Raw genomic sequence first — 16,091 nt, 5'->3', positions numbered from 1 at the left:
GGCTGCATATAGATGGGTCTTGGGTTTTGTTTTGTTTTTTTTTTAATCCATTCAACCACTCTATTTGTTTTGATTAAAGAATTTAGTTCATTTACATTTAAAGTAATTATTGATAGGTAGGTACTTATTGCCATTTTGTTAATTGTTTTCTGGCTATTTTTGTAATTCCTTTCTGTTCTTCTTCTCTTGCTCTCTTCCTTTGTGGTTTGATGACTTTCTTTAGTGATATGCTTATATTTCTTTATATTTTGTGTATTTACTATAGGTTTTTGCTTTGTGGTAATACAAGGCTTATAAATAATACCATATCTATAATAGTCTATTTAAGTTGATAACTGCTTAAGTTTGATTCCATTCTAAAGCTCAACATTTTTACTCTCCCCCCACATTTTATGTTTTTTATATCACATTTTACATCTTTTTGTCTTGTGTATTACTTAACTAATTATTGTAATCATAGTTATCTCTACTACTTTTGTCTTTTAAAATTCATACTAGCTTTATAAGTGATTAAACCACTACCTTTACTATATACAGTTGACCCTTGAACAACACAGGGTTAAGGGCAACAATGCTCACACAGTCAAAAATCTGAATATAATTTATTGTCGGCCCTCCATATTCATGGTTCCACATCTGTGGATTCACCCAACTGTGGACTGTGTACCCACACAGTTCAAAACTGTGTTGTTCAAACCTTTTGACTGAGATTTATTCCTTCACATGTTTTCTTGTTACTAATTAGCACCTTTCTTTTCAGATTAAAGAAGCCCCTTTAACATTTCTCATAAAGCTGGCTTAGTAGTGATGAATTCCTCTATCTTTTGCTTGTCTGAAAAACTCTTTCTCTCTCCTTCAATTCTGAATGATAATCTTGCCAGGTAGAATATTCTTGGTGAAAGTTCTACCTTTCAACTTTGAATATATCATGTCACTCCCTTTTGGCCTGCAAAGTTTCTGCTGAAAAAAATCTGCTGATAGTCTTATGGGGGTTGCCTTGTATATATATAATAAGTTGTTTTTCTCTTGCTCCTTTTAATATTATTTCTTTGTCTTTAACTTTTGACGGTTTGATTACAAAGTGTTTTTCTGTGGGTCTCTTTGGGTTCATCTTATTTGGAACTCTCTGAGCTTCCTGGGTCTGGATGTCTGTTTCCTTCCCAGGTTGGGGAAGTTTTCAGTCATTATTTCTACAAATACAATTTCTGCTCCTTTCTCTCTCTCTTCCCCTTCTGAGACCCATATAATGTGAATGTTGGTCTGCTTGATGTTGTCCTGTAAGTTCCTTAACCAATCTTCACTTATTTTCATCCGTTTTTCTTTTTGCTGCTCTGATTGGGTGAGTTCCTGTCTTCAAGTTGACTGATCCTTCCTAATGTTTCATCTAGTCTGTTGTTGAATCCCTGTAGTGTATTAATCAGTTCAGCTCTTGTATTCCTCAGCTCTATGACTTCTATTTGGTAGTTTCTTATATTTTTCATCTTTTTGTGGAAGTTATTGTGTTCATGCATTCTTCTCTCTCTTTAAGATCTTCTCTCTAAGATCATTGCTTTTCTCTGTTTCTTCATTTTGTTTGACTCTCTGTGTTTGTTTTCATACAGCTGACAAAACAAACACTTCTCCCTGTCTCCAAGAGTGGCCTCATGTAGGAGATAGACCTTATTGTTCAACCCTGCCCCAGCTCTTTGTTGTCTCTCAAACCTTCATGCTTGTTCAAAGAGCCTATTATATTTTTAACAGCTCTCAGTAGTTGAGAATGTGCCAAGACATGTCAGTGTCAGGGTCAGATTATAGCACCTAGATTCAGGTTGATGGGACTCTAGACCCTCAAGCAGCAGTTTTTAAAAACATGCAAATATATACCTCTGGGACTGCAAGAATGAGCCTCGCTGGCCACGAGAACCAGGCAATCTAGGAGGTTCCCTATGCCGCAGTCACAAAAGTCAGGGCTCCAGATTAATGCACAAGCTCTTTTCTGGGAGATGGCAGAAAGCTGGAGCAAGGCAGAGGGAGCAGACCAAGATGGCATCCACAGCTTACATTCCTTGAGAGCAGCTTCCTCAGCCACTAGGAGTGTGCCAAACCTGAAGCCTGCCCCTCAGGCTGAAGCTCCAGGACAAACAAAGAAAGACTGGGAGTGGGTTTCAGTCTGCTGTCTGTGCAGTGCCCTGGGAGTAGCCTGCCAAGAACCAACTCTTCATTTGCTACTGTTTCATGGGACCCAGGAACGCAAGCCCCCAGCCACAAGAGCCAGGTGATCAAGTGGTGTCCCCTGGGCAGCAGCTACAAGAACCAGGGCACCAGTCACATGTGAAGCTCCTCTCCAGGAGACACTGGAGCTCTAGAATGTGGCATAGGGAGAGCATGAAGATACTGCCTGCCCTCTGAGGTCTCTGGAAAGGATGACAGTCAGCCCCTAGATGCATGTTTAATTAGACGGCTACCCCTCAGGCCTCAGCTATAATGATTAGCTAATAGGCCTCCTTCACAGAAAGACTGAGCTCCTGAGTCTGTTGCCTCTTGCTCGGCCATGGGAGGGGTGGTAGATATTTAAGAACTCTCTCTCCACTGGTTACAATCCTGTGAGACCCACAAGTGTAAGCCCCACTGGCCACCAGAGCCAGATGATGTAGAAGTGTTCCCTGGCAGCAGCCGTAAAAATCAGGACACCAGATAGGAATATGAGCTCCTTTCTGGGTAACGCCGATTACTATAGTCCCATGGGACCAGGAATGCAAGTTCTCCTGGCCTCCAGAGCCAGGCAGTCAAGAGGTGTCCCCTGGACGGCAGCCACAAAAATAGGGACACCAGACACATGTAACAGCTCCCTTTCAGGAGATACTGGTGCTCTGGAGTATGGCAAAGGGAGAGTATAAGGATGGCGCCCACCAGTCTCTGTCCCTGGAGTGTGTTCCAGCGGGCTCCTAGATGTGTGTGTTAAATAAGATGCCTTCCCCCAGGCTGATGATTTAATATAAGCTGGTGAGCCTCCATCACTGGGCATGATCTGCTGCCTCTGAGTTGGGCCCAAGGAGCAAGTGGATCTGAGCACACGGGCCCATTCTGAGCCATTTCTTAGATTGCTTCAGTCTTGTGGGTCTTGGGACACGAGCCTCATTGGTTTTAGGAGGTTCATCTCTCAGGTGCAGGTGCAGGTCTGAAATGTTAAGGTGCCCAATGTGGGGTGCACACCATCCACTCCTAAGGGAGAAGCTTCAGGTTTTGAGTTTTCTCCCTGTTGAGGATTATCATGCTGAGGGCGGGGGTGGGGTTTATGGTGACATTGTGTGCCAGCCTCTCCAACCGGCTTCCATGTGGTTTTCTTCAGCCAGCCTTTAGGGTTTTTTAAGAGAAATTTTTCCTTCTGTAGCTGTAGACCCACTGTGCCCATAGGAAGAGGTGAGTTGAGGATCTTCCTCTAACAACATCTTGAATTCTCCCCTTATTATATATTTTTTCAAATTGCACAATAACCATCTTTTCCCAGAAATTGCTTCATATTTAATATTTTACTCTACATTCTAGGCAGCTACAAAGTACCAAGGAAAGGAACACTTGCAAACATGGGCACCTGGAAATGAATGAGCTTAATCCCTTACATCTAAGGTCTTCAAGAGTTCATGACTTTTTGTAGAATTTCACAAATATGTTGTTCACAAACTGCCCTTTTTACATACAAGAAGTGAGGCTTACAACTGACTACAAAGCCTCAGAATGGGAGAGTAGAGTGAGCTCATAATGCGAAGATTTATATTTTGCAATAGATGGCTCTGGGCCAGAAAATGAGGCCTAGCAAATGGATCTAACAACAGCCTGGAGAAAATCTGGTCTCTTTAAAAATACTTCAAAAAAATTTTTTAAACAATACACTCTGCCATGAAAGCTCCTCTGGCTAGCCTTTCACTTCCCCATAGGCAGCCAGACTTTGTCCCCATCCAGGAAGTACCCTCCAAGGGTCCGAGTGTGCCAAGGATCTACCATTTTATAAATGATTCCCTCCCTTCTCTCCCCTCAAGCACGTGGAGCTAAACCAAAGAAAACGGCTCACTTTCTCTCTCCATAGCTGTGGGGCTCCGTGTCTTCCTCTCCCATTGGCAGGGTGTTCCTCTGGCCTGGAGTTCCTGTTCTGGGCTGTGCTGGACAGTGTCACCAACAGACGCTAGCTCTCTGCACTCCAACCCAGCTCCATGATTTTCTATGTATCACTGCATGGTTCTCTGCACTTTCAGAGGCTAATACAGTATTCCCTGGTGTGTGAACCACAGGTACTAGTTCTGAGGCAAATTGATCAGTTCTACATGAAAAATAAATAAGTAAACGTGCAGTTCTATGAGTTTGGGAAATGCTGGGCTACAATGAAATTAAAGAGACTGTTTCTTGCAGGATGTCTCAGAGCCTTTAGAGAAATAATGTAGGGTGTGAATCTTTAAAAGGATAGTAATCAAGCTCTGATCAGAGGATCTTTTGGTGGAGGTGGGAGATCTGGAAGGGTTTCTGAGCCATGCAATACCTACTAAAACAACTGCATTCCTAGGACTCTTTCTATGATTCATGTCTTCTACTTAGAAGCTAAAAGCAACTAAATGGCATCCACAGAGCAAAATACGTTATAAAGGCAGAGAAAAACACATACCTGGTCAAAAATCCCCATGGCTAAAACAGGCAGTGATGTGTAGACAATGTTAAAAAGGGTAATGAACCACTGGTCATAGACAGTCTGAAAAGAAATGAACACATCAGTGAGAAACATCTTCCACAGGTGTGAGAATATTCACTTTTAGGCTCTTGGACTGACTATCTCAATTTCCTGAGTTGGACGGGAGTCTGGTGTTAGAGTCAGACAGACATGAGTTCTCCCCAGGCTCTGTCTCTTATCAGCTCCACTGCTTTAGTGGGGTACTAGATCTTTCTAAACTTCAATTTCTTCATCTCTAAAATGAAGCCATACTCTCACTTGCAGAGTTGCAGTGGGGTGGATGAAAGGGTATCATACATGCAGAACACATAAAACAATGCTGGACACACACAAGGCCCTGGCCCCTGTGGTGGCTTATTTCATTCTTTAGGTTTTTAATGGCTTATAATAAGTCCAATTACCTGATCTAAGCGATAAGCAAGGATCCACTAACATCTTCAGAGGGAGATACGGAAATGAACCTGTCAGCCCCACCCTCTGTTCAAATGGAGAGCTTTTTCTTGGGAGTGGTTTAAAGCAAGGTGGACCTGGAACTAGCTGCTCGCTACAGTGGGTATAAATAAATAAGACAATAAAAATATTCCCTCACACCTATAGAGAGCACTTCCCTGCATGAGCCTCACTAAAAGTCAATGAGGCATGTGAAACAGTCATTATATCCCCATCGTATTAGTAAGTACCTAGAGATATAGAAACAGAATGTAATAAGTGTTACAGAGCTTATCACAGGCAAAGGCAAAAATTAAAACCTAGGTCTCCAGATCCTAACCAATGTCTGTTCTACCACTCTGTCATTCATTCATTCATTCATTCAATATTTATTAAGAAACCACTATGTGCCAGGTACCAGGTTCTAGGCAATGGTATTTGAACATGATACAATCAGATAAAAATTCCATATGAAATATGCCTTGTAATGGTGTCAGGAAACAGACAGACAATTTATACAATAACGAAGATATATATATATATATATATATATATATATATATATGGTTGGTGAGTGAATGCGTGAGATGGTAATCAGTACTAGGGTGGAAAAGGGGATAGGAAATATAGGAGGGCTGTAATTGTGATAAAGTGACTGGAGAAGGTCTCACTAAGAAGTAATATTTGAGAAAAACTCTGAAGGAAATAAAGAATCGAAATTTGCAGCTTTCTGGGACAGGAAAATTTCATACTGCAAGTAGAGTGCATGAAAAATCCCTGAGGCAAGAAAGCATCTGGTATGTTCAGAGGACAGCAAGACAGTCCATCTGGCTGGAGCAGAGTGACCTACAGGGAGTATAATGATGTCAAAGAAATAAAGACGATCCTATGGAGGTGACCATGGCTTGTTCCCTAAGTAAAATGAGAAGACATTAGAGGATTGTGAGCAAAGAAACATCCTGAACCGATTTGTATTTTAACCTGAGCACTCTGGATGCTGTGCTGAGAATGGACTGAAGAGGGGCAATTGTGGAAGCTGGGAAACCAATTAGGAGGCTACTGCAGTGGTCCAGATGAAAGACGAAGGGGGCTGGATCAGGTGATCAGCAGGGAGAAGTGCTAGATTTTGAATATATTCTGAAGCACATTTTCTTCTTAGGGCAATTCTGAAAGCAATGAGGAATCTTAAATGCAAATGTTCCAGACAGAGAAACTAAAGGTAGGTTCTACATAGTTATACAGGTAAGGCAATCCTTTAAATCATGTCCTGTACATGTACATTATGTTGAAGACAAAATATTTTGGTGTCTTTATTGCTAAATCTGGATTTGGACTACTCCATGTCTTAGCATTATTGTTTATTCTTGAGATGGGTGTATATTTGTTCAAGGAAAGGGAAAGTGGAGGCCAGTGTTCGAAGGCCAAATCTCAATCTGGACTGTTCTGTTGAAGCTCCACAGGTGGTTTTATTCAATACTGAATAAACCAGACACTATGAAAAAATGGTGATTATTGTATTCTGAGCAAGGTTAGCCCCACGGTAAGAAGTAAACAGCATGGACATTCCCACTGTCAGTCATCTCAAGGAGAGTTCATTCTTAGGGCAAAAAAAAAAAAAGAGAACAGAAAAGAGGAGTGGGGTAGATGAGGGAAGGAAGGAAATTATTTTACTCTGTGTATCTCAGAGAGTTGAGGCCTGGAATCGACATAGGAAAGACCTGCTCAATGTCATTCTCTTTGAGGGTAGGCTGAACGACAAGGCAGGAAAGTTGAATTCAACCACCAATAAACAGCTGAGACAGGATTTACGCAAAGCGGCAACATTAGTAACTACCATCAAGAGGCCTATGCCTGTGACTCAGAATAACCATTCTAGTAGCCAGTTTTTAAGTTCTCTGAACGGTAATTCCCTGTTGTTATTCTTTGAGGCCTGCTAAACTCTGTTCTTTGAGTCTGACTCTGCTGTGAGGATTTGAAAGGGGGGCCTATGTCCGGAGATGTGCTAAGTGTTTAACAACTAGCTCTTCAAAAGAAAGAAAAAGCCCTGATTTGTAGCCTTGACCAATTTCCATGGTGTAAATATTTTCCCATGACTGTTCAAGCAGTCATATCACTGAGTTGAGAAGCGAGGTGCCACAGCACGCCATTGTATATAGTATTTCCACCACACAGATCCAACAGATAGAAATAACCTCAAGAGCATCATCAGCAAAATATGGTAAAAGCTAATTTAAAAGGGATGAGTCTTGAGTATTCATGAACTTTGTGTTTCATATAATTTATTTAACTCGTAAGTTTATATAATTTAATTTTTAATAACAGCTGTGTTTAACCATTGGCTCACATAAATCCTAAGAATTTAACAATCAGTTCCTAGGAACCAATATGGGCCAGCTCTAGCATACCACGGCCTATGTTTATGCTTGGAGCAAAGTAGTACAGACAGCAGCAGTGACCCAGAGGATCTTAGACTCAATGTGGCAAGAGAGAACCTACAGAAGGGCAGGTCAATAGCCTGGAGTATCAGGCAACCATGAGATCAGACCAGAAAAGTTTGTCAGCACTCCCGGAAACCCCAGGATATTTTAGCAGAGGTATCTGAAACAAGCCTGGGTTTATGGTATGCATATAAGATAGGGGCATGTGCCATCAGTAACAATTGATTCATACCAAACTCCCCACTGAAGATAACAAGAAAAGCTAAGGAAAAGAAGGATCTTCATCAAAGCTTCAGTGAACTAACTAGTGGGGAATACCTGTCAAGATAAAGGAGAGGATAAGAATTTAAGAACCACTTCAAGGCGCAGGATGATGTTTTCTTTCTCCAGAGAGTGTGTTTATCTCCTTCTATCAGCTGCTGAGGTTCGGATGAAGGCCTGATGTTTTCTGCACCACCCAGCTGTCCTGCCTGTGACCCTATTGCCAGGAGGCTGCCCTTGGGTCCCAGTCCAGAGAGGGAAGTATTTCAACAGGATCTCTACCCTTGACAGGCATTGAACCTTATCCCTCTAGTCTCAGGAAACGATTAAAAGAGAGGATCCTGAGCTTCACAGTTGCCTCCTGTAGATCATCAACATCCTCAGGGCACATGGCTCAGAGCAGTGCAAACCTCCAGGGTCCCAGCCCAGAGCAGAGTGTTAACAGAGTCCCAGACACCAACTCCTATCTTCTGGACTCCGGTTTGCTCAGCCTCTCTCTCTTCCTTCGGATGAGCAAAGGTGTCCAACAAACCTATTCTTAGAGATATATGTTCAGAATGTCTGCCTTCGTGTACGAGGAGACATATGAAAATGCTCATACCAGAACTGGTTATAACAGTCCCAAACCAGAAACATCCATCAGGAGTGGAATGTAGAAAGACACTGTAGTATATTGATATCATAGAATTCTACAGAATAATGAAAAGCAAGGAACTACAGCTATATCCAAAACCACAAATGAATCAAAACATATATACAATGTTGAGCAAAAGAAGCCAGACAAAAACGTATGATTCCATTTCAATAAAGTTTAAAAATGTGCCAATCTATTCTATGTTGTTTAGAGATTTATACTCATAGGATAAAATTATAAAACAAAGTGATTATAAAATATCAGGGCAATGATTAACTCCAGAGAGCTGGAAAATGAGGTGTGACTGAGAAAAGGCAAGGGAGCTTCTGTGGTTTGGCAACGTTCTGGTTCTTGCCCTGGATCGTGGTGACGTGAGTGTTCATTTTACAATTTGTTAAGCTGACATTTATGTATTACGTACTTTTTTGGTAGATTTGTTATATTTTACAGTAAAAAAGGAAACACATGACCTTATTTTTTACTCATAGCCTGGTGAGACTTTGGGCACTGGGAGGATTTTTAAAATCCTGATGACCATGCCACATCCAGGCCAATTAAATCAGTATCTTTGGAGGTGGGATGATCCAAGCATCGGTAATTGAAAAAATTTCCCAGGTGATTCCACTGTGAAGCCAAGATTGAGAATTTCACTTACCGCCATCCAAAAAAAAAAAAAAAAAGCACTAGCTGACACAAATCCTCAAGCAGTAGCTGATGGCGTCTTCTGACTTTCATTTCAATTCATTTTCTGATTGCAGTATGGAAAATATAAGAGGGGGAAAGCAATTAAATTGAAGTCTTATAGCATCAGGCAGAACCTGGTACTGTCAGATCTCTTCTTCTTCCTCCACCTCATCTACCATCAAACTTCTACTCACTGAGAAGAGATGATTTTAGGTACAAGGAAGAAAGAAAGAATCTGGAAAATTACTACAAGCTAAACTATGAGTAACTGATTAAACCTGCAATTATTTGACGGTAGCATTTGTAAGCTGGCATTCAGATTTGAAGCCTCATTTCACAACTGGAGCAAGAGAGGACAGGAAGGAAAATCAGTGAGAATAAAGTTTAAATGAGTTTTTGCAACTTCTTGCGAGAGTTTTTGCTGCCACACAGAATCACAACAACAAAAAGAAAACTAGCTGATATGTACTGAACACCATATGTACCAGGCACTATTTTAACATATATTGACTCATTAAATACATATACTGACTCATTAAGTAATCACAACAATCCTGTGAGGTTGGTGCTATCAACAGCCTCCAGTTTACAGATGGAGAAACTAGTTTGAGACCCATTATGTTAGGAGACTGCCCAACGTCACACTGAACACAAAGATTTTTAAGGTGGGGTATGGAACTTTTAAGGGATCCACAATGGCAAAACTATTTTCAGAATGATGCTAAGAAGCTGATTATTTGCCCTATTCACTCTCATTCTTGCATAAGTATATATGACTTGTGATATCACAACCAACTGAATGCAGAAGCAGATATGAGAACCCAGCTGCTTCCTATTGTGCTGAATAATAAGAACTTAAGTATAAAAATTGACTCTCTTCTCACAGCTTATTTTTTGGAGAGTACAGTAATTTTTTTCATTAAAATATGTCATTTAGGTAAACATATCATGGGTTCATTATTTTTTAATAAATTAATAAAAGTTAAAATTTTTTCTCCATTTTAATTTCTGATATGATAAATATTGATAGATAGAGTCCTGAGATCACAGAGTTTGAGAACTGCTGGCCTAGCAAGTGTCAGGACCAAGTTCCAGCCCTGGTACTCAGCATTCACAGCACTGGCCATGGCATGAAACCACCTCTCAATCAGTGGTATCATTTGGCAAGTTTCTTTAAAAGCTTCTTTGCTCACATCATTTTATACAGTTGAGAGTGTGCAATAAATACAGTTTTGTATGCTGTTGTTTGTCATTTGAAATGGTAACATTAGCATTTACCCAAGTTAAAAACCTTCCAATGGCTTCCATTTTACTTGGAATGAAATCCGGGCTCTGCGCCATGACGTAAAGCTCTTCCTGAGCTATGCTTGTCTGCCTCTTCAACTTTGCTTCACTGTACTCTCGCCCTCACTCACGGAGCTTCAGCTTCACTGATTGTCTTTCTCTAACTTACCAGGCTCATTCCTACATCAAGGGACAACTGCACTTGCCACGCCCTCTGCCTGGAATACTTTAACCCCGGGGTATTCAAATGAAAGTTTCCCTCTAAACACTCAGGTCACAGTTCCAGTGTTACCTTCTCATTGAGAACTTCTACATTACCCAGTTCTTTCTTAATAACAATTCTGAAATCAGCTCACTAATTTACTTCTTTATTATCTGTCTTCATCCCACTAGAATATAATCTCCATGAAACAGAGACTTAACGCACAACACTAACTCCTGTGCCTAGAGCATCATCTAGCCAATGGTAGGTGCTCTAGAAATATTTGATGAATTATTTTACAACTTTTTATAAATGTTAGACATTTAACTTGCTACTAGACCCTCCGCTGAGGATGTGACACAGGCTTCTCAAATTCAGTGTGCCCAGGCCTGGACTCATTCTCACAGTTCCTTAACCAGGCTCCCTTCTTGTGTTCCCTATATCAGTTTCTGACACCACCACCTCCATCCCAGGGCCCAAGTCAGAAATATGATCTCTCTCCCTCTCTCCAACACCCGACATCAAATTAATCCCAGATCCCACTGATTTAACCATGCCAGATCGCTTGTGCTGCAGCCCAAACCACTCTTCACTTCTGTGACTTTCCTCCTATTGTCCCCCCTCCACCCCATGGCCATCCTTTCCCTCCTCACCTGCTTCGCTCTGATTGATCCTTGAAGGGTCAGCCCAGAGACAGATCTTCTAGGAAGACTTTCTGAGCCCTGCCCACTTCCATCCTCCAGGGCTGGGTTCCAGGCCACTCCTTTGTAGTCCCATGACACTCCACACCTCACCGCTTCATAGCTGTTGACTCACAATTATTTATAGGCTGGTTCCCAGGCCCTCCCCAAGGGGGAAACCAAGCAGGACCCAGTGGGGCTCCTGGGCATGGAAGCCTTTCCCTGTCCCCCATTTCTTGTTTGTAGGAAACAGACTCCAGCCTCCATGACCTTCCCTGAGTTCCAAAGGGAAGATTCGAAGAGTTGCTAATCAGGGAAGGGAGGGGATGCCGAGAAAAGGCAGGAGCAGCGAAGAAACAATAGTGCAGCCTTGGGGCAGGGTCCTGGTTCCACCTCCAGGGATACACATAACAATCTCTTTGAGCTCTTTACAGAACTAAAACCCCCAACAAATGGAAGATGTCAGCATTCTTCATTCCAGAGAGGATGACAGTTTGATAACCTTGAGAAGCTCATCAGACCACCTGAGACCAGATTACAGGAGTGCAGGCCCTGAACACACCCTAATCATATCAGCAACCCTACCCTTGAACCATTGCTATAAAACTCCTCACCAAATCCTCCTGGGTTGGGACACACAGTTTTTGAGGGCAGGAGCCTGCTGTGTCCCCCTTTGCCTGGCAAAGCAATAAAGCTCTTCTTTTCCACTTCACCCAAAACTGTCTCCAAGATTCAATTCAGCACTGGTACACAGAGGCCAAGTTTTCGGCATCACTGACAGCAGGTCATACAATTTATTCATCTGTGGGAGCTCAGGAACCTAACTCAATGCCCGGCAGATGGTAAGTATTCAACAGAAGGAAGCTGGTATCTTAAGGGTAAAGGTACTGGAGTCAGAATTCTGATAGAACTGCGTGTCCCTGAGCAAAATACTCAATCTCTCTCAGTCTTAGGTTCCTTGGCTATAAAATGGGGATTTGAGGGGGGCTGTGAGTATTCAGTGAAATGCGTAGATGCCAGTACAGCAGCACCTGACAAACAGATAGTGAATACATTTATTATGCAAGGAAGGGAGGGAGGGAGGGAGGGGCCTGCAGGGATTCAAGCTTCAAGCGATATGTTAACGGTAAATAAAAAGGTATATTTTCCTAGAAATTATACTTTTCTATGAAAATACAATTCTTTATTGCTACAACCATAGATATTTCTATCCATAATAAACTACTATATTAATGAAATCAACAGAAAATTAGAGCACGATTTAAAGAAAACCAAATACCTTGATATAATTATCATTTTCCTCGTGAATACTTAATTGTATCAATCACTGTTCACTCTTACTCTAGTTTTGCCTCAAATGTGTTAAACTGAGTCATTCACTTTTAAAAGACACCTTTCCCAGTTATGTGTATTGATTTAGCGCAGCTTAGGCTTTAGGGTCTTCCATAAAAAATCAAATCACAAGCAGTATTTCTTCTACAACAGGCTTCTTCCTCTCCTTGCAAGAGATCTCCAGCTACTCAAATAGTTATCCTAGTAAATGCTCCACTTCTCCTTTAAGTCCTTAGCTACACTCAGAAAAGTTCACAGACACCCTCTGGTGACTAAGACCAAAAGAGAGGGGCATACTCATGACCCACATGGACCCCATCCCTGTTTCTCCCCTTCCACGCATGCTCAAGCCCTCTACTATTTCCACTACCCCCCCACAAACACTCTCTCCCTCCCTCCCTTCCCCTCACATGTGGGTTCATCAGATGCCCCAAAGATATGGGCGGGGTGAAGGAAGGAGGAGGAATGATTCCTCTGTAGCCTCTCCCGTGGGAAGCATTCTGGCCGGGGACTAGACCAGACCAGTGCTGACATTCTGATTTCGGGTGACTCAAATTGTTTATATAAACAGGAGTCCTGAACAAAAATATTTGTCCTGAGGCCCCCGTCCTCCTAGGGGCAGCCATACCACCTCTACTTCCAAATTTTCTGTTACCCATTTCCAATATTCTTAATAAGAGGGAAAAGCCATGCTCCTGTGCCATGCCACTAGTATGTTTGGAAGCCTAAAAGTGTCTCTTCACAGATCAGAAAAAAGACAGTGGAATGTTCATTTTTCCAACTTCACTGTTTTCCTATTTAAGGAAAGCTCCTCCTGGCTCCCTTCTCTGTGGGAGCAATTTATCAACCTTATCAACCATTTTATACATAGAGTAAAAATACTCCAGCTATAAATTATAACCTAACAGCTTGGGGAACACAAAATCTATGATTTATAGAATACCACATTTAAATAAACCTTAATAAGGATCTTAAACAGTTACAAAGGTCTTTCTCTTCTGAGACTATTGGCTTAGCTCCTTGTTCAAATGACAGGATGAACTACCTCTCTGGAGACATGTATTCCCCCCTTTTGCTCTGTGTTGCAGAGGAAAACTATATAATGATATTTTTCTTTCTGGCCTTAAAAAATTTGTCATTTAAAGAAAACACATTGTGGAATAAATATGAGGTGCTTAGCCTCAGCACATCTGTTACTGATTTGTGTAATTAGCAGAAACCCACCAGCAGGATCCAGGAGGAATGGCCCAGACCTGAGCACCTGCCCCTCCCCCGGTTTTCCACAGAGCACATCTGGAAGGGGAGGAGAGGGGAACCGCCAGCCTGGTTGACGTGGGCTCACAGGTAACCAAATCCATGAAGTCATCCAAGCCTTTAGGTTAGTCACACTCTTTCACGTCACTTTCCAAACTTTTCATTGTGATTTTTCTTATACTGTTTGACAGAACTAATGTTTTTCTGGCCTTGACAAGATAATTGTTTCCATATCACAGCAGAATTCAAAAAAAAAAAGTACACAGCTCTGTATCTCACTGACAATGATAAATTGTCATCAGATAATATCAGAAGTACACAGTGCCAGTAGTTGCAGTTTCAAATGTGAATTTCCTAAATAGGGCTTCAACCAATGGTTTTTTTTTTGTTGTGGGTTTTTTTTTTGGTGGAGGAGGCAGGTGGTTGAGGGGTTCTTATGGCTCTATCTCTGGTGGGGGATAGTTTATTAAAAGTCCTGAGGGCATAAGGTACTTTTAAAATAAGTTACACGTATAAACTGCACACAAATCCACAGTGGATTCCACGAAAATCATGCAGGCTTTGATAACAGACTGAGATAAAGCATGTCCTTAGAAAAGGTCCATGATTCAGTTTAAAGACTTATCTGACCTTTATCCAAACCCCTCTGGTCCAGAAATCTGGTTGGAAATCTCATCAGGGCAGATTATATTTAAATGGTCTTTTAGTGGCAGTTTGGTTGGAGTGTTTGCTGGCAGAAGGTGGCCTCCAGCTTCCAGATGATTCCAGGAGGAAGTTGCCACCTTTCTAAGGATCCAAGCTGTGGGAGATACTCCCTACAGCATAAGCTCTCTCTCAGTAAGAGAGTTCATTTTCTCCCCCATAGTCCTAGTATACTGACTGTTTCTGGACGTTTCTCCTTTAGATTCCAAATAAAGCAAACATTTGCCTGATTAGGGGTTAGGAGAATACAGTATTTTTTTTTTTTTTAAAGATATCGCCATTCTCTCAAGTCTATAACAATTCCAGTGGCCATTTATCAAGCGGAGCAGAAGGGGCACTGGAAAAAAGTCAGAAGGCATGATGAGCTCTAGCGTCAGCCTTGTCTACCACCGATCCTCAGCTCTTGGGGGACTCAGGTTCCTCCTCTATCAAATGAGGGGCTAGACTCAGTATCTCTGACATTCCCTGCCAGAGCAAAGATTTTAGATTTCCACAAGACATACACTTTCTGTTCTGTGTCCCAGCTGCTTCTCCCAGGAAAGCCTACCCAGCAAAGCGAACAAAAGCAGTCTGGTCCCTCCCAGGCAGATTCTTTCTCCATGTGTCCTAAAGCAATCACAACAAAGGTGAGGCGCTGAAGCCAAGCAGAGGAAAGTCCATAAACCGAGCACAGCCCAGCCTGCACCACATCATCATCCATCTGAGATGTCCTAAGTGCCACCGTCTCACGAGCAGTGAATCGCCCCACCCACCGGCCCCGTGGAGCCTAGCACGCCACAGCCGGATGGGCTTGCACACCTGCCTCAGCCCACCTACCAGGATGGGGCAGTGCCTGGAATCTACCGGAGCTATCATCAGAGAATAAGAGACTGGAAAAACTTCACCAGGCCCCAAGACACAGGCCAAAGGGAGTAAAGAAATAGCACGTGTCACTTCGTTAAGTAATTAAATTGGTGTTTTAAAAGTCAACAATGTGTCTGTGAAAGAACAATCTATTTACGTTTGGTCAGGTGTTTTGGGCTGCAGAGTAGATTACTTCAAAGCAATCTGTTGAGAGATGCAGGGAAGAAATACTTAGGTGCTTATGAATCATGCTGAGATTGGACAGGGCTGGTCCCGAGATACGGCCCGTCCATGACAAATTTAATTTTAGAAAAGTCTTGGTGGAAAAATAAGCGAAAGGTGACTACAGAGTTATTCAACATCAGTTTCACATTTATGAAAATAAAATCGTTCCCAGACTGTTAAGTTCCCTGAGGGCAGGAACTGCATCCCTCTGGTTCATTCTTGTGTCACTGGAGGCCTGCAGAGCCCTTGGCCCCAAACTGGTACTCAGTTTATTCTTTTGAAATGAATGAGCGTTCAGAGACTATAGGCTCTGTGCTGGAGGATGTGAGTGAGTCTCACTCCTATGGGGATTAGACAGAGAAGTGACTGCAGATCAGGTCTGCCAAGCAAGGGCCTCTGAACACATGCCTGCTGTTACTGAATCTGC

General features: G+C 42.1%; 1 protein-coding gene across 5 annotated transcripts in view; it reads right to left on the bottom strand.

Annotated features, from left to right (window-relative positions):
- Nucleotides 1–16,091, bottom strand: part of ATP8B4 (ATPase phospholipid transporting 8B4 (putative)) — a 258,608-nt gene that overhangs the window by 18,675 nt on the left and 223,842 nt on the right. For all 5 annotated transcript variants that reach the window (XM_049706046.1, XM_049706047.1, XM_049706044.1 and 2 more), the window contains one exon: nt 4,634–4,717. In XM_049706046.1, coding sequence (XP_049562003.1) covers nt 4,634–4,717 — 84 coding nt within the window. The remainder of the gene's footprint in view (nt 1–4,633; nt 4,718–16,091) is intronic.

The sequence above is a fragment of the Orcinus orca genome, chromosome 2, assembly GCF_937001465.1.
Source record: "Orcinus orca chromosome 2, mOrcOrc1.1, whole genome shotgun sequence".
Taxonomy (NCBI): domain Eukaryota; kingdom Metazoa; phylum Chordata; class Mammalia; order Artiodactyla; family Delphinidae; genus Orcinus; species Orcinus orca.
The sequence above is the reverse complement of the archived record's forward strand: the minus strand, read 5'-3'. Positions and strand labels throughout refer to the sequence as shown.